Source organism: Hemitrygon akajei, chromosome 12 (genome assembly GCF_048418815.1).
Source record: "Hemitrygon akajei chromosome 12, sHemAka1.3, whole genome shotgun sequence".
Lineage (NCBI taxonomy): Eukaryota > Metazoa > Chordata > Chondrichthyes > Myliobatiformes > Dasyatidae > Hemitrygon > Hemitrygon akajei.
In genome coordinates, this window is record NC_133135.1 from 20,883,780 (window position 1) to 20,903,914 (window position 20,135).

Genomic DNA, 20,135 nt, shown 5'->3' on the forward strand with positions numbered 1-20,135 from the left:
CAGGGATGTTATACTGAAGTTGTACAAGACATTGGCGAGGCCTGATTTGGAATATTGTGTGCAGCTCTGGTCACCTACCTATAAGAAAGATATCAGTAAGATTGAAAGAGTGTAGAGAAATTTTACAAGGATGTTGCCAGGACTTGAGGACCTCAGTCAGAGAAACATTAAATATGTTAGGACCTTTTCCAAAATATAGAAGATTGAGGGGAAACTTGAGATAGATACGGTATACTGTATTGTGAGAGGTATAGATAGGGTAAAAGAAAGCAGACTTTTTCCACTGAAGTTTGGTGAGACCTCAGTTAAAGGGTGAAAGATGACAAGTTTTAAGGAGAACATGGGGAACTTCTTTACTCCAAGGGTGTGGAACAAGCTGCCAATACAAGTGATGGAGGTGGGATCAATTTCAACATTTAGAAGAAATTTGGACAGGTACATGCATGAGTGGAGCATGAAGGGCTACAATCTGAGTGCAGGTCAATGGGACTAGGCAGATTAACGATTCGGCAGATGAGACAGGCCAAAGGGCCTGTTTCTGTCCTGGAGTGTTCTACGACTAAGAAAGTAGGGTAGTGTTCATGGACCATTCAGATATCTAATGGCTGCTCCTAAAATACTGAGTGTAGGTCTTAAGGCTCTTTGCCCTCCTCCCTGATGCAAATAATGAGGCTTTGAGGCTCTGACATTGGAAGAAGTCCTCGATGGCAGGGAAGCTTATGCCCATGAATGGAGTCTGCAACCTTTCCCAGCCTCTTTAAATCCAGTACATTGAAGCCTCTGTACCGAACAGTGATGCAACCAGTCAGAATGCTCTCCACCATGTCTCTATAGAAATTTGCAAGAATCAGTGAGAGGAAATGAAATCTGACACAGTACATCTTTGCAGATGAAATCTGACACAGTGTATCAAGTAAGATACTTAGTAAGAGGGACTTCAAGTGACGGGTGGGTAATATGTTATTACAGAGGAAGAAGTTATAGTCAGGAGGAAGAGGAAAAATGTCATGATCATGGCCAGTATTCTTTTCCCCATTTGGCTCCACACAGGATACTGATGGTTCTTAGTAACTTCATTCATATACATCAGACTGAGAGTTGTCTTATATGCAATGTATAGTAAGTAAAAATGTAGAGGGTTATGATATTTTGTGTTATAGCTGGCCTATATTATTGATCATATCTGTTTCAAAGGGACATCCTTCTGTTCTGAGACTGTGCCCACTGGTCCTTCGACTCTTCCGTTAATAGATACATCTTGTCCATGTCCATTCTGTCTTGGTCTTTCAATATTAATAGATTGCAAATACATTTACCACCCCCCCCCCAACATTATTCTAAACTGCAGTGACTACTGGCCCAGAGCAATCAAACATTCCCCATTCATTAACCCTTTCATTCCTGGGATGATTCTCGTAAACCTCCTCTGGACCCTCTCCAATGCCAGCACATCCTTTCTTACATATGAGCCCAAAACTGCTCACAAAACTCCAAATATATTCTGGCGAATGCCTTATAAAGACTCAGAATCGCATCTTTGCTTTTGTATTCTACTCCCCTCAAAATGAATGCTAACGAGGCGCTTGCCTTCCTTACTATCAAATGGTTAATGAACAGAAGGGGCAGTAAAATTGCTGTAATTACTTAAGTGCTCAAAAAACTTGTTTTCAGATATGATAAATGATCTGTGTTTTTTTTTAAAGAAAACTAAAACAGTTGATAGCTCAAAACTTGTGATGATTTCTTAGCATTCAGTTCAGAGAACAAATTATTCAAACTTGTTGAGACAAATGTCTAGGAATCCTTTTAAGGGACAACTGTCCACAGTATCAACCTTGTCTTGGTATTGCTTAAGCAAGAGTTAAAATCTAGCACATAAAATCCATGAAGTAAATGCTTTTAACAGTGCCAGTCATTTTTTTTTCTCTCCAGGACGTTTCATGTTGTTTTGTTTTCATCATTTTAAGGAATATTCTACCTTTGAAAAAGATTGAGGTTCTGCTGTTACAGTAGTGGAAAGTACTGCTATGCTGTAGGTATTTCATTTCAGCAGTCTTCTGCAAAACCAGTATGTCCTGCTGGTAGAATGTTTTGGCTCCAGCTGAAGACGAGAAGCCCTGCTGGTCAAAGTCAGGAATGTGGCATCAGCCAATCACAACGATGGGATCCAGAGAAAACAGGACAGAGAGAGTTTTGTGGCGGACAGTCCAGTTTGGGGTCTTTTGGCGGGAGCTGTGGAGTAGGACGGAAGGGTATCTTATTAGGGGTTTGAGGAGATTTGGTACTTGACCAAAGATTCTTGCAAATTTCTAGAGATGTATGGTGGAGAGCATTCTGGCTGGTTGCATCCTCGTTTGATATAGAAGTGTGCTTTGTAATACTCGTGAAAGAGAGGGGCAGTCTGCTCGAGATGGTCTTCAAAGGGAGTTCAAAATGTACTGGATATTTTCACGCAGAACGTGGGTCCAGCTCATGAATAAGAGATACACCTCCAAATACCCAGTTTTGGAAGAGACAAGCTCAAACGGTTACGTGCAGATTGGACTGCTTTAACTGTAAAGAGCCCTTTTGTTTTCTTTATTTTTCCTAATAACTATCTGATAAAACTGAAATTTGTAAATATACTTTCTTTATAATTTTATGTATAATACTATTTGTAATTTCTTGTTGACCAATAACTGCGTATGGGCAATTTTTACATAACATTCACTCAAATCAAGGTTCCTTTAATTGAACATCACAAGATTTCTATTTACCGTAGATGCCGGATTATAAGCCGCTACTTTTTTCCCACGCTTTGAACAGCTTTGAACATTGCGGCTTTTACTACGGTGCGGCTAATGCATGGTTTTTTTTCATGCCGCCAAAAACATTTTGCCTCGTAACAGTAGACCAATAAAATTGATGAGTAGTTCACAGAGGTCCAATGAAATTGTACGATAAATCAAGCGCACTTTCACAATTAAATTATTGTAAATCAGTCATTTGTACTCACCCTCATCAACATGGAAAACACTCGAAGAAAAGCATTGTGCTGCCTTTATGGCAGTTATTTAGTTTACAATATTTTCGCTTTGTAATTAATTTGTTAGTATTTTCTAGTTAAAGTTAGAAGTGTTTTAACTATATTTGTTTTCTGTACTACATCCCGGGATGCTATGACGTCACATCCGGTTTCGCAGCGTCTTGTGGGAAATACCGGTTTGCGATAAACGGGAAGGTGGGGGCGAGCGGCATTAGACCCGCGCGAGAACGCTGCTTTTAAGTTAAAGGCAATCAATAACTTTTCCTGGTAGGCTGCAGTATATATATTTTTTTACCAGTCGTTAGGAGATATTGGAATGTTGTTCATGCACTGTTCAGTAAAAAAGTATATGCAACGTAATTTGTGTGTTACCGATACGTATGTATATTTAAAAGTAGCCGTGTTACAGGCACGGTTCGAAAAAAAGCATTTGCAATATGTATTTGTTTATGTTACCATACGGATTTAATTAAAAGTTAAAAAATCCTCACGTGTAATATCTTTCTGTGTAAATATCTCATATTACAACGTGGGACACCTGCGGCTTAAAATCCGGTGCGGCTTGTACAAGTACAAAATTGATTTTCTTTCTAAAATTAGAGCCTGCGGCTTTTAATCAGGTGCGCTCTGTAGTACGGAATCTACGGTAATTGAACTCCAGAACATACTGACCCGAGACGTATATTGTTTATGAAAGGTGGCCTTCTCACCGCTGAATCGCGTGGCTATTAGCAGAGGAACCTAACGAGCCAAATTTGCATACGAGCCCAGTGGGGGAGTTACACTAGTTTTAGTAACAGTGGCAATTCCAAATACCACAACATTGAAGAAAATTTAAACTGCACCAAATGGAGGGATACGAAATGCCCTAAATTTCATGTCAAAGGCGATAAAATTACCTCGGTTTGATCATTTCCACTCTGCAACTTTTTCCAAATGTTGTATCTTTCATTTTCTGCAATTTAATTCAAATATCTAACACCTAAACCACCAAGTGAACACCTGTTGTTAAATTTTGATCGCCATTTTTAAAGATTACCACAAGAGTAATTCACAGTCCTCATTTTTAAAGAGTACCACAAGGTTGAATGTAGAAGAATTTGGATGAAATTTAGTACTGGCATAATGCACTACATGAGATTAGGCAAAACTAAGTAGACTGTAATGAGAAGTTCCAGACAGAAACTCCAGTGTTCAGGCATTTGCAGTGACGCATACCAGACTTGTATGACTACTTCAGAAATCTGGATGAGCTGTGCAACAGATGCTGGCATGTACATCACTCCACATGAAGTCTAACAGAGAAATCCAAGTGTGCTGGGATTCCCCAACTTTGCACCAGGGAATCCATCAGAGTCTGCAAAGACCTATAATTCCCATTTATTTTAGTGGAAATTCCCAAACTGCTAATTAGGCCAAGAAAGACAATCATTTTCTTTATATTTTCCATTGTAAAAATTCAGACATCTTTAATGCATTTTAAAGAGTACTTATTAAAATCATTTAATAGTTTTTAGTTATTTTTGAGAAGTAATATTAATCAGCTCTCAAAGTTTCTCAGCTTTGAAGGTCCAATCAACTCCCCCATCTCCACCCCTTATCTTGTCATGAGCTGTTTGAATTCAGGGCTTCAGAAGTATGCCAAACGAAGTCGAGCTACCATCAAGGGATCAAGAGACCCAACACAGTTGTATCTGTTCATTCCTACTCTGTTGATAGACCATTGGGGACAAGTTGGATGGCAACCAAAAGAAACACATTCCAACACCACTGTCCTTCAACAGTGCAACAAATATATGCAATACAAATTAGTAAACTGAATCAAATACTTTCAAAGATGCCACAGCTTCAGAAATGTATTGCCTTTCAAAAATGTCATGTAACTTTCCATCCTTCAATTTAAACAGTAATGATAAGATGATGTATGGTATTTACCTTCATCTGCTTCTCTTTCTTTTTACGTACATCGTCCCACTCATTAACAATTCTCCCCCAGAGTATCCAGGAATCTTCTTCCAGATGGCTCAGGTTACTGGAGGCAGAAGAACTGGATACCAGGGAAGATCCACTATTGCGTCGAGATCCATTTACAGATTTCATAGACTTGCTGTCAGTCTCCAGTAGCCTGTACCAATAAATAATGTAGACTTCTAATTATCTATCTAAAAAGCTGTATTATTTAAATACAACAAAAATAAAATTCTTACAAATGAAAAAGATTTTGTATGTATTGGTTACTTTACTAAATTTGGGTAGGATTTCAGCTTGTAATTTTCATGATGTCAGATGTCTGACAGCATTCAAGTATGGTTTTGTCATACTTTGATAAGTATTCCATATTTGCCTGGATATAAGAAAGTTATTCCTTGGATATTGCCTGTACATGTCCAGATGGCTAAAGACACCAGGAGAAATAGGAGAAAAGAATAAAAAATTATGTGAATAAATTGAAAGGTATTTATTAATAAACTAGCACAAGGACTAGACAACACTTAAAATATGAGACACTGTAAATATATATCTCTGGTTGTCTTACAAATAAGGGGAAAAAAACTCTTCCTGAACATCTTGGAGATGAGGGATCAATCAGAATGTCTACAATTACTACATTTCTAAACTTACAAAGGCTTATTTGGGAAGGGTACAAGGTCATATCACCAGCAGCACACAATTTAAGGCTGCTCCTTACATGGACAATAAGCACATTTTGAAGAATGAAGGATTATACCAGGACACCTTGCTTGCAGACAGCTGGCTACTAACAGCAAATCAAGATGTGCAGAGATGGCGCTCGGTGTCGTAGAGCTGGTCAGAGGCTTGAAGTTTTCGGACGGACTCAGAGTTGGCTGTGGTCAGGTGCTTCTAGGGGCTTGTATCGGCAAGGTTGTGGTGCTGGGGGTTCATGACAGGAAGAGTTTTTCTTCCTTCTACCATCTGCGTGAGATGATGGGCTATCGGGACTTTGAGACTTCTTTTTACCGTGCCATGGTCTGCTCTTTATCAGATTACGGTATTGCTTTGCACTGTTGGAACTATATGTTAAATTATGTGGTTTTTGTCAGTTAGTCTTTTATCAATTATGGTATTGTCTGCACTGTTGTAACTAAGTGTTATAATTATGTGATTTTTGTCAGGCTTTTATCAATTATGGTATTGTCTGCACTGTTGCAACTAAACATTAACTATAACTATGTGGTTTTGTGTAGGTTTTTGGTTTGTTGGGTGGTAGTGCTGGTCTCTTGACTTGGTGTGTCTGGGTAATCTTGTTTTGTCTGATGGATTTGGAGTTCCTTTCCGGGGAACGTGCTAAGATGGTAGCGCGATATCAATACACAGTAGCCTCTCCGGACTCTGGATTGCGGATTACCAAACATTATGTAGTTTTTCTTGTGTGGTCTGTTTTGTCATGTGCTTTTTTTGTGATATCATTACGGAGAACGTTGTCTCATTTTTTAACTGCATTGCATTTGTGGTTTCTAAATGACAATAAACTGAATCTGAATCTGAGATGTTTCAAGTCCTCTCCTGCATTTTTAATAGAGCAGTTTAACACTCAATTATTAAAACCTTTTTAGATGTATTTGCGTTACATAAAACAAACATCTTTTGATTCAACTTCAACAGAAAAAAATTAACTTCATTAATGGGGGTTTACTTAGACTCCCTTACACACAAGTTCACACAATCAGAAATACTGCTTTGCACATTCCAACATGTTTTGTATGTTGTGTTAAGAACTTTTATTGTATTTCAAAATGTCAATGATACAATAAAACTAAACTAAAATGGTAATCTACTCCCTTCCATTGTGCAAACTTTATTCATTGTGTACCACTAATATGGAGCAAGTTCAGTTTACTTGCAGAAATGAGATGGCAAGTCTTAAATGAAACAATAAAACATTAAATGTTTTTCAGCACTTGGTACGAATCTCATAAGAAAAAGATATTTTAACAAATATGCCTCTATAACTTCAACCCAAAAAATAACAGCCCAAGAACAACACCCACACCCCGTCAACACCACCAAGAATTAATTAGTTTTCTCCACATTCACATTTTACTACCTGGGCTTCCTTGTATAACAAGCAATCTCCACTTCAATTGCCCCAAAAAAAGTTGCCAAAGAATGCAAGCTTTTAAAATGATCTAATACACTTTTTAGTAAACCTAATGTTCCTTCCCTCAATCTTTTTTGAAGATTTTGATGATTTGTGTATTGTCGTATCTTTTACTCACTAATCTGAAAGATTTGGTCAACTTCGTTCTCAATGTCTACCCTTCTCACTCATTCGAATAGTCTACCCACATCTATTCCCTCTTCTCTTCCCACACCACCCCCCCCCATTTATTTTCAAGGCCTTCCTGCCAATTAATGTCCAGAGCAGTATCTAAACAGTTCCATCCACCTTTACATTGTAAAGGACACCGTTTCATTCTCAGTTTAAGTCTGTGTTACACTGATGATCCCACCTTCTGCTTTCCACTACCTCAGTAAAGCCTCGTACTGTATGCGTTACATTTCCCATCAGGAAAATAAAAACTGCAAATGCCAGAAACTGAAAATCATAACAGCCAGTGATGGAAACAGAGTTACATTTCATGTTAAAGCCTCTAGAGTTCTAGTTCATTCAATAAAATGCTAACTCTGCTTCCTTTCCATGTATGCCACCTGATCGACTGAGTGAATTCTGTTTGGCACCTTGTCAAAGGCCTTCTGAAAGTCCAAATAAACAACAGCCATTGACTCTCCTTTACCTATTCTGTCTGTTATCTCCTCAAAGAGTTCCAACAGATTTATCAGGCAAGATTTCCCCTTAAGGAAACCATGCTGACTTTGGCCTATTTTATCATGCATTTTCAGGTACCCCAAAACATCACCCTTAATAATGGGCTCCACATCTTCCCAACCACTGAGGTCAGGCTAAATGGCCTATAGTTTCCTTTCTTCTGCCTCCCTCCCTTCTCAAAGAGCGGAGAGACATTTGAAATTTTCCATTTCTCCAGAACCATTCCAGAATTTAGTGATTCTTTTAAGATCACTACAGAGGCCTCCACAATCTTGTCAGCTACCTCTTTCAGAACCTTGGGATGTCGTCCATCTGATCCAGGTGACTTATCCATCTTCAGACCTCTCAGCTTCCCATGTACCTGCTCCTTAGTAATAGCAACCACACTCACATCTGGCCCAACATACTCGAACTTCTGGCATATAGCGCATCCTTTCCAGTGAAGACTGACGGCAAATACTTTGTAAGTTCGTCTGCCATATCCTTGTCCCCATTATTATCTCAACAGCATTACCTTCTTGTGGTCAAAAATTCATTCTTGCATCTCTTTTACTCTATATTTTTGAAAAAAAACTTTTTGTAGTCTATTATATTAATGGCTGGCTTACCTTCATATCTCATCTATTTTCTCCTTATGTCTTTTTTAGTTGCCTTCTGTTGGTTGTAAAAAGTTTCCCAATCCTCTAATTTTTGCAATATTTTATCCACTCTCTTTTACTTTTATTCTGTCTTTGACTTCTCTTATCAGCTATGGTTGTACATCCTCCCTTTAGAATACTTCTTAATCTTTGGGATGAATCAATCCTGCGCCTACTGAATTGCCCCTAGAAACTCTAGTCATTACTGTCCAACAGCCATCCCTGCTAGTGTCCCCTTCCAATCAATTTTGGCTAGTTCCTCTCTTTTGCTTCCGTAATTGCTTTTACATGTCTGTAATACTGATACTGTACATCTGACTTCTATCTTCTCACTTTCAAACTGCAAGGTGAAATCTCGTTCTGATCTGTGTCTCCTAAGGGCTCCTTTACCTAAAGCTCCCTAATCAAATCTGGCTCATTACACAACCAATCCAGAATTGCCTCCTCCCCACCCCCGTGGACTTGACCAACAGATACTCTAAAAAGCCACCTTGTAGACATTCTATAAATTCTCTTTCTCGGGATTCAGCACCAACCTGATTTTCCCAAATCTACCTGCATATGAAAATCCCCATCACTATCATAACATTGCCTTTTGGACATGCATCTTCTATCTGCCCTTGTAATTTGTAGACCACATTTTTACTGCTGTTTAGAGCTCTGTATGTAACTCCCATGTATATAAAAGATGTAAGTATTAGTCAATTCAATTCACTTCAGGGTCTTTTTACCCATGTAATTTCTTAACTCTACCCACAAGGATTCTATATCTTCTGATCCTGTGTCACCTCTAAGGATTTGATTCCATTTTTTTTTTAACCAACAACCCCTCCACTTACATGTCTGTCCTTTTTGATACAAGGTGTATCCTTGGATGTTAGCAAATCAAATATTGAAATATTCATGTACTCAAATACAACATCTTCAGCCCTGTATTCATCACCCTTTTTGATTTTGCCTCCAGGTTGCACTTCAACTCATCCCACTTACTGCAAATTTGCCCTATCATCTGCCTGTTCTTCCTCAGACTTATTAAACACTTCCTCAACTTGTATACCAACTGCCCCATTCTTAGTCCTATCATTTGGCTTCCCATCCTGCAAAATTAGTTTAAACCCTCACGTACAGATCTAGCAAACCTGCCCGCAAGGATATCGGTCCCCTTCAGGCTCAGGTGTAATTCAACCTTTTTTATGCAGGTCATAACTTCCCCAGAAGAGATCTCTATAGTCCAGGAATCTGAAACCCTGCCCACTGCACCAAATCCTCAGTACACATTCAATCAAATCATCCTATTCTTATCCTCACTGGTAAGTGGCACAAGGAGAAATCCAAAGATTACTACCCTGGATGTCCTGCTTCTCAGCCTCATACCCCCGAGGTCACCAACCTTTTCTGCACCACGGACCCGTTTAATATTGACAATATTCTGGCAGACTGGCCGACGGGTGGGGGGAGGGGTTAATTGCTACTGGAATATAAGTGTTAAGTCAACTACAAGTCACTTATAAGTAGCTAATACACTCAATTTTGTTTCTAAATGGGTTTACCTAACAAATTTAATATTAAACACACAGCGCATATTTTCCTCGCATGAATATAGTGATAAGTCAATTATAACTCACTTATAAGTCAATAGCATCATAACATTTTAAGTAATGTTTGGATATTAAACACACAGCACATATTTTCCTCATACAAACATTTAAAATCATTGCAACACACCAGTGAGAGGACAAGGTAAGGGCCGGAGGTCCCCGTACCGAGGCCGTGGCGGTCGCAGTCCAGAGAGAGTGATCAACCGAGCGAGGAGTGCAACAGGGCGCGTGCACGCCCCGCCCCGCCCCCCCCCCCCCCCCTTGTAGGTAGGTAGGATTTATCGGCTGACAAAAGTTTGGCTCGAGGGATGACTTTCAGTAGATCGCAGCGTGGTAGCTACCCTGCTACTTACGAAATCCTAAGCCCGAATTAGGTCGTCTGCGAATATTTTAGCACTTGGTTCCCCACAAACATTCGGTGTGCTAAACAGGTTTAGAGGCAGTGCCAATCTGTCCGCGCTCCAGGCCAGTAGCAACGGCACTTCTCACCGGCCGCACAAGACGGCTGTTTACCCGAGGCCAACCAGTGATCCCTGGCGCGAGGGTATCACTGTGTTTAGGTGCCTGATGACCTTGCCTACGTTCAAGTTCAACAGTGAGCGTGAGGGGGACGTCACGTGATGATGTAGGATCGAGACGTGGAAATCCAGCTCTCCCGTAAAAAAACAGTAAAATAATGTTTAAGTGAAGAAAAGTTAGTAAATACTTTTTAAAAATTACTTATAAACTACTCAGGATTGTCTTAAGATATGCCTCCTAAACAGAAGCAGAAGAAAACTACTACTTTGAAGACAACACAAGTTGGAAAAGAATCAAGGCTGGCCACCATGAAAGAGCCTCGAGCTCAAGTGCACTTTACCTCCGGCGATACAGAACAGGAAACTGCGGCAACATCAACCGTTTCCCAAAAAAAAGAGCAACAGGAATTGCGCATGCATGAAGGAAGGGGCATGAGCAACCCAAACTACAAATCCCAGCTACGATCGGAACTGAAAGTGAAAGTGAATATGAGGTGGAATCAGATTCTCTGGATAAATCAGACGAAGATGAAGAGACAAACAAAGAAGAGCAACAGGAAGAGGTTGGAGGTGATATTGGAAACATTAAAAAAAACTTTGGTGCAAATAATGCATGAATTAAAAGCATTAAAAGTAATAAAAAAGATATTAAAAATATGAAGATTATGTTTGATAAAATGATGAAAAGACAGGATAAAATGGACAAGAAAATTAAAAACTTGGAAGAAACAATGGGAGACACTATTGATAGAGTGAATAAAATGGAAGATAATATTTCTGCCTGGACATCAGAAAGAAAACGGTTGTTGGAAAAAGTGGATGTACTTGAAAATTTTAGCAGACGAAATAATATTAAGATTGTTGGACTTAAAGAAGGTATAGAGGGAGAGGATCTAATAAATTTTATTCAAAAATGGATTCCGGAAAGTTTGGAAATGGAAGAAGGAACCCAGTTAATTGAAATTGAAAGGGCTCACAGAGCCTTAAGACCAAGACCTCAAGTTGATCAAATCCCACGATCAATCTTGATAAAATGCTTAAGATATCAAGATGATCCTGAAGGCCGCTGCCCAGCATGCCAGAAAGAGAAATGGGCCATTGATGATAGAAGGGAAAACAGTTCTTTTCTATCCTGATATAAGTTATGACCTTTTGAAGAGAAAGAAGGAACTTAACCCAGCAAAAAAAGTTTTATGGGAAAAGGGTTATAAATTTATATTGTGTCACCCAGCAACCCTGATAAATTTTTTGGATGACGGATTTTTTACTGATTATCGGGATGCGGAAGAATTTGCACAAGAACTCCCAAATATTTGCTAACCACAGCCAAAGATTTAAAAGTGAAACAGATTAAAGATGAAGACAGGGACAGTAAATGGAGTTGATGGATGTTTAAGGACAGAAGAATATTTAAATATATTCTTAATTATATGACACAGGGGGGAGAAAGGTAAAAATTTGATAAATATTAATCGAGAGTAGTGATAATATTTTTTCTTCTCTTATATATACTTTTTTATGTTACGGGGGAGCTGGGGGAACTTCAGATCGATTGCTAAGGGATTCACGTGTGTAATCATGGCAATTGCCATGACCCGTACAACGGAGGGGGGTAATGTTGTGTTTTTTTTTTATTCACAACATTAGCAGGAGGGTATTTTGTTATTTTTTTTCTTTGTAATCTATTTTTCTTTTATCTTTCTTTCTTTGCCTGGACATTCGGGGGGGGAGACACATAGGAACATGAAGAATTCTAAAAAGATTCCCCAAAGTACTACGAAAGTTGAAAGGTTAGGTATTATTATAGATTGGAGTAACCTTGTTAAAAATAATGACTAATTTACTGAATTTTTTAAGTTTTAATGTTAATAGGCTTAATGGACCGGTGAAAGGAAAAAGAATTTTAACATACATTAAGAAAATGAAAATAGATATAGCTTTTTTTTTACAAGAAACACACTTAACAGAGATAGAACATCAGAAAGTAAACAGAGATTGGGTCGGAAATGTTATTGCAGCTTCATTTAATTCAAAGGCGAGGGGAGTTGCATTTTGGTTAATAAAACTTTACCAATTAAAATACAAAATGTATTAATTGATTCTGCGGGGAGATATGTAATTATACATTGTTAATTTTTTTCAGAACTATGGACTCTTAAGAATATTTATGCACCAAATGAAAATGATGTAAAATTTATACAAGAGGCCTTTTTGAATTTGGCTACGCACATGACAAAATATTACTAGGTGGAGATTTTAATTTTTGTCTAGACCCAGTTTTAGATAGATCAACAAAGGTTGTTACAAAATCAAAAGTAGCAAAATTAACTTTATCATTGATGAAAGATTTAAATATGGAGAAGAATTAATCCAAAAGAAAGAGATTACTCATTTTATTAAAATAAACATAAAACTTATTCAAGAATAGATTTTTTCATATTATCAATGAATATTCAAGACAGAGTGAAAAATATGGAATATAAAGCAAGAATATTGTCAGATCATTCCCCCTTGACAATGACAATGATGGATAAAGAGGAACCAATTTACAGATGGAGATTTAATTCAATATTATTAAAACGTCAAGATTTTTGTGATTTCATGAAAAAGCAGATTCAGTTTTTTTTAGATACAAATTTACATTCAGTTGATGATAAATTTATAGTATGGGAAGCAATGAAGGCATATTTGAGAGGCCAGATAATAAGTTATACTTCTAAAATTAAGAAGGAATATATGGTAGAAATAGATCAATTGGAAAAAGAGATTATAAAATTAGAAAAAGAATCTCAAAGATATATGACAGAAGAAAAACGAAGACAACTTGTTAACAAGAAGTTACAATATAATACACTTCAGGCATACCGTACAGAAAAAGCAATTATGAGAACTAAACAGAGATATTATGAACTAGGTGAAAGATCACACAAGATTCTTGCTTGGCTGTTAAAAACAGACCAGATTTCCAAAATAATAAATGCAATTAGAACAAGTGTAAATAAAATTACTTATAAACCTTTAGAAATTAATGAAACTTTTAAGAATTTTTATTTTGAACTGTACCAATCAGAATCACAAAATGATAATGTCGAGATAGAAAGGTTTTTACCACAAATAACTCTTCCAAAATTGAATTCGGAAGAACAGAAGGGATTAGATATGCCTTTTACATTAAAAGAGGTCGAAGAAGCTCTAGGATCACTTCAGAGTAATAAATCCCCAGGAGAAGATGGTTTTCAACCCGAATTTTATAAAAAGTTTAAAGATTTACTAATTCCTCCTTTTATGGAGTTAATATACCAAGCGGAAAGAACGCATAAACTTCCAGAATCTTTTTCGACAGTTATTTTAATAGTATTGCCAAAAAAAAATCTTTTAAAGCCAACATCATATAGACCTATTTCTTTGTTGAATACCGACTATAAAAAATAGCAAAAATTTTATCTAATAGATTATCTAAATACTTATCAAAATTAATACATATGGATCAAACAGGATTGATCAAAAATAGACAATCGGCAGATAATGTAACTCGGTTACTTAGCATAATTCATTTAGCACAAAAGAGGAAGGAAATGAGTGTGGCAGTTGCCTTAGATGCAGAAAAAGCATTTGATAGATTGGAATGGGATTTTTTATTTAAGGTATTGGAAAAATATGGATTAGGAGTATCTTTTATAAAATGGATTAAAACCTTAAATACTAATCCCAAAGCTAAGGTAGTGACAAATGGTCAAATTTCAACATCATTTCAGTTAACAAGGTCAACTAGACAAGGTTGTCCATTATCACCTGCTTTATTTGTGTTGGCGATAGAACCATTAGCTGAATTAATTAGAACGGACCCAGATATTATGGGTTTCAGAGTTAACCAGGAGGAATATAAGATTAAACACGAGGAAATCTGCAGATGCTGGAAATTCAAACAACAACACACACAAAATGCAGGTAGAACACAGCAGGCCAGGCAGCATCTATAGGGAGAAGCGCCCGAAACGTCAACAGCGCTTCTCCCTATAGATGCTGCCTGGCCTGCTGTGTTCTACCAGCATTTTGCGTGTGGAATATAAGATTAATTTATTTGCTGACGATGTTTTGCTTTATTTAACAAACCCATTGCATTCGCTGTATAAATTATCTTCTAGATTGGAAGAATATGGGAAAATATCAGGCTACAAAATAAATTGGGATAAAAGTGAAATTCTATCCCTTACTAAAGGAGATTATAGTCAATGTTGACTAATAACTCAATTTAGATGTCCGATAAATGTATAAAATACTTAGGTATAAGAGCTGATAATGATATAAAGAATTTATATAAATTAAATTATTTACCATTATTGAAAAAAATCAAGAAGATCCTGATAAATGGATAACGTTACCAATAACATTAGTAGGCAGAGTAAATGCTGTAAAAATGAATATATTCCCTAGATTACAATATTTATTCCAAACACTACCAATACAATTACCGCAGAAGTTTTTTCAAAAGTTAAATAAATATGTGAGGAAGTTCCTTCGGAAAGGTAAGATGTCAAGAATATCATTTGAAAAAGTATTTGATATAAAAGTATCTTCCAAACTTTAAGAATTATTATAAAACAAATCAACTTAGATTCATTGCATCTTTTTTTGATGAAGATAAACCGGCATGGATTAGAATAGAACTAGACAAAATAGGAGAAAATATACCAGAAGATTTTATATATAAGTGGGAATCTAATGGATACGGGAAAAGAAAGAATCTCCTATATTAAAACATTTGATTGATTTATGGGATAAGATAAATGTTGATGATGAGATAAAGAAATCTTTATTAGCAAAGAGACCTTTAATTCAAAATAAACTTATTCCTTTTACAATGGATAACCAACTTTTATACAATTGGTTTCAAAAATGGATTAGATATATAGGAGATTGTTTTGAAGGAGGTGTATTAATGTCTTTTGATCAATTAAAGAATAAATGCAAAATATCAAACAACATTCTTTTTTGTTATTTCCAATTAAGGGCTTATTTAAGAGATAAATTGGGTCAAACAATGTTATTGCCGAAACCTAATGAAATAGAAACTAATTCAAAAAGGAAAAATAAAAAAAATTATTTCTTGTATGTATAGTTTAATTCAAAAACAGGCAATTAAACAAGGAATTCATAAGTCAAGACAAAAATGGGAAACTGATTTGAATATTAAAATTGAAGAAACAAGTTGGTCAAGACTATGTCTTGACAGTATGACAAATATAACAAATGTCCGGTTAAGATGAATGCAATACAATTTTTACATCAATTATATATTACACCACAAAAAATAAATTAATTAAACCCAAATTTATCTGATCAATGTTTCCGATGTAATCAAGAAATTGGTACTTTTTTTACACTCTACTTGGTTTTGTTTTAAAATTCAACCTTATTGGACAAATTTAAGAGTTTTATTGGAACACAACTTCCACATAATCCAACATTATTTTTACTAGGCGATATTGAAGGGATAAAACCGAAACCCAAACTGAATAAATATTAGAAAGAATTCATAAAAATTGCATTGGCAGTAGCCAAAAAGGCTATTGCAGTTACTTTGAAATCGGATTCATATTTAAGTATAGATCGTTGGAAGAAGGAAATTTTCAGCTGCATTCCACTTGAAAAAATTACTTATAATTTAAGAGATAAATATGAAATATTTCTGAAAATTTGGCGCCCTTATTTACAAAAGATAGGATTAAATATATAGGTGCTCCGAAGATAAAATTATTGGTTATCTGGGGAAAGAAATAAATATATATACTAAAGCTATTATGAACTCCATGGAGCATGTGGGGATCTTCCGATATCCAGGCATTCTTTCTTTCTTTCTTCTTCTCTCTTTTTTTCTCTTTCTACAGGGATATGTTGGGGGAGGGGGGAAGGGTTGATAATTTTTTTTTCTTTCTGTAACCTATTTGAAAATTCAATTCAAAAAATTATTTTAAAAAACAGTGAGCGTGACAGGGAATGAGCAATGGTACAGCTGACTCATATCGTTTCATATTGCCAAATCATATTGTTTCCTCCCAACCCAGTAGCACATGCTTTGCGGCCCAGTACCGGTCCGCGGTCCACTGTCATACTCAACTCCCTATATTCATTCTTCAAGATCTCCACCCTTTTTCTACTTGTGTTGTTGGTACCAATATGTACCCCAATTTCTGGCTGATAAGCATTCAGTATTCAGATTAAAGGACTGCAGATATTAAGGAGATCTATGTGGCTAACGAAGATCAGATAGGTAAAGGGCCATGGAGGTTTTTAATATGAGGATGATAATTTTAAAAAGAGCTATTGTTTAACTAGGAGGCAGAGATAACAAGCAAACAGAATCTCTTGCAAGTTATTTCACAGGCAGACTTCCATGGAAAGTGCAAAAATGGACACCAACTAAATCTTCAGCTCTGGTATGGTTTAGGATTTTGGCTACTGGTGAGTTGACAATTAGGCAGAATCAGGTAATATCCCAAAGTAGAAATAACCAGTCTTAGCAAGCCAAGAGCTATCTGAGTATTATTTTTTTTAATTTGTCAACATGAGGTTCAACCACCAGAGATACTTGCTCAGAATTCCAGCAACTGACTTCAATCCTTATCTCCAGTATCATCTGTGGGAGTTCGCAAGTTCTCCCTGTGACTCTGTGGGGGTTTTTTTGTGTGTGTTCCTTGCCACAACTCAAAAGGTGCAGGTTATTAGGTTAATTGCCCGCTGTAAATTAACCTCGTCTGAAGATAAATGGAGGCCATGGAGGGAGTAACGCGAGTGTAAATTGGTGTTTGAAGTAGATTATGTTTGCTTAAAGGTCCATTTTCAAACTGTATAAAAATTGTTCTCTCTCCACCCAAACTCATTATTAATGCTTACAATTCTGCAGCAACGGTGCACTTTGGCTTTCGGACAACCACTATAGAAATGATCCACCTATTCCTATTTGCATATCCACTGGATACACTCAAGTGCCTTTAGGCAACATCCTTATCATTTAATCTTCCCTTCCTATCACTTAGCATAGATGTACTTATTGAAAACAAGTTACACATTAAGACTCTCCTTTCCGAGAAAGGTCATCAACTAAAATATTGAACCTATCTCTTTAAATATATCTGACCTGGTGTGCATTTTAACTGCCATCTATTTTTATTTTAGAATAGTGTTGCATCAAGTGTACATCTGTTCCACTTACAGTGTCCATCATCATGGAAATGACTTGACTGCTGACTTTCCTGGAAAATCAGACATTTAGTTCAGTATGTTGATGTACCTCTCTAAATCTTTTGAAAAGCCAAATGTATCACCTTTAAAACTCTTGCACCAGTACAATCAAAATTTCTACCAAGTCAGCAAGGTCACATAAGTGGATCTACTAATGAGTAACTAGAGAACACATTTTAGAAATCAGAATTTTCCTCTTCACGTGCTGGCTCAGAAAATAAGATGCAATCTACTACACTGAAGATATACTGTCACAGTAGGTCAATGGCAGATGGCATTTCATTAGCTCTTTACTCAATACTAGAACATCTGGACAGTGAGAGAATATTGCCTGGTTACATCACAGCCTGGCATGGAAATATCAATAGCCTTGAATGGAAACGCCTTCCAAAAGTAGTGAATATGGCCCAGTTCGTAAGACCTTAAGACAAAGGAGCCTAATTAGGCCATTCAGCTCATCGAGTCTGATCTGCCGTTCTATCATGGCTGATCGCAGATCCCACTCAACCCTATATCCTTTGATGCCCTGACCGATCAGGAAACGATCAACTTCTGCCTTAAATATACCCACATACTTGGCCCCCACTGCGGTCTGTGGTAGAGCATTCCATGGATTCACTACTCTCTGGCTAAAATGTCGCAGGTAAAGCCCTACTCACAATTGAGGAGCTCTGTCACAGGAAGGTAGCATCTACCTCTAGCGTTCAGGCCACACTCTCCTCTCACTGCTGCAATCAGGAACAAAGTAGAGGAGCCTCAGAACCCACACCACCAGGTTTGGGAACAGTTATTATCCCTCAACCATCAGGGTCTTAAACCAGAGAGGATAACTTCACTCACTAAACTCACTATCACTCTTCATCTCATGTTCGATATTTATTGTTTATTTATTTTTGTATTTGCAGAGCTTTTTATCTTTGGCACATTGGTTGTTGGTCTGTATTGTTGGGTGCAGCCTTTCATTGACTCTATTGTGTTTCTCAAATGTACTGTGAATGTCCACTGGAAAATGTATCTCAGGGTTGTATATGGATACATATATGTACTTGTGATAATACATTTACTTTTAACTTTGATTAATTTAAATGAAATTGAAATAGAACAGAAAAATCCCAGGAAAATATGGTGGGCTATTTCATTAGCTGTTCAATTGATTCAAACTCAAAATAGCAATGGTTGGGAGTGAAGTACATGAGCACTTGGTATAGCATAAAGAATACTTTTTCATAGCATGAATCATGTTCCAGAACCACATGGAAATATCTGGACTTGCATAACTGTGGTCAGTGATGAGTTTAATTTTTTGAGTCTAGTAGGAAGAACTATGATGAGGAGGAGCTTCAAATCTTAGCCACCCAAAACTTGGAAAATTTATCCACAACTGCTTTAATCAAATAATGGCAGATCCCCGAAAGAGTATTTTGTTCTGAGCTGCAATGACCAAACCATTAGAGCAAAGCATAATATTTAAATGATATGAAACTGCTGTTCAGAGTGATCTGAATGTACTTGTACCAGAACACACAGAGAACTAGTATGCAGACTAGAAAGTAATTATGTTGCAAGAGAGGTTACGTAACAGCAAGTCTTGCTTCAAATATAATAAACAATCATGTAAGACTATCTCTGCCATACTGCCTGTAATTCGAAGTTAAAGAAAGAATACATTTGCACATTGGTAATGTAGAAAAATCACTTTATTCACAGGGATGAAGTTGTGTTATGCATCAGCTCAAATGAAAGAGGATTAAATGGAAGAGAGGCACTCTGCTGCTCAAACCACTGCATAAAACTACATCAAACATATCTGATTTGATGGTAACCTATTCATTAAATTACAGTAAGATTTCAAAGGAACTCAAGAGAGTAGACACATAGACAGCATAGAACCAGGTCCTTCTGCTCAACTCATTCATGATGACCAAGGTATCCTCCCACTCTAATCCCATTTGGCTGATTTTGGCCCAGATCCGTCTAACCCTTTCCTATCCATTTTCCTGCCCAGATACCTTTCAAATGTTGCAATTATACCACTGCCTTTGGCAGCCCATAAACTTCTATCCACCACCCTGCATGTAGAACTGGGGAAAGACGGGGTGATTCTGCTTGGATGGGTTCCCTTTGCAGCAGACTTGGCAGGTGTCCTGGCAAACTCAATAATGTGCTCTGTCTAAAAAATTTAAACAAAACGCAGGGGAAAGGTTTGGGCGGGGGGGGGGGGGGTAAATTTAGAAAGTTAACAAAAAGAGAAAAGAACATGCAGAATAGCGAAATGGGTATTGGTAACCAGAATCTATCAGGACAATATACACAAAGATGAGTATA

The 20,135-nt window shown here is 37.0% G+C and overlaps 1 protein-coding gene across 5 annotated transcripts in view; it reads right to left on the minus strand.

Moving 5' to 3' along the window:
- The window catches only part of LOC140736770 (ecotropic viral integration site 5 protein homolog), a 270,604-nt gene that overhangs the window by 166,988 nt on the left and 83,481 nt on the right, over positions 1 to 20,135 (minus strand). For all 5 annotated transcript variants that reach the window (XM_073062678.1, XM_073062679.1, XM_073062680.1 and 2 more), the window contains one exon: positions 4,961 to 5,150. In XM_073062678.1, the coding sequence (XP_072918779.1) occupies positions 4,961 to 5,150 (190 nt within the window). The remainder of the gene's footprint in view (positions 1 to 4,960; positions 5,151 to 20,135) is intronic.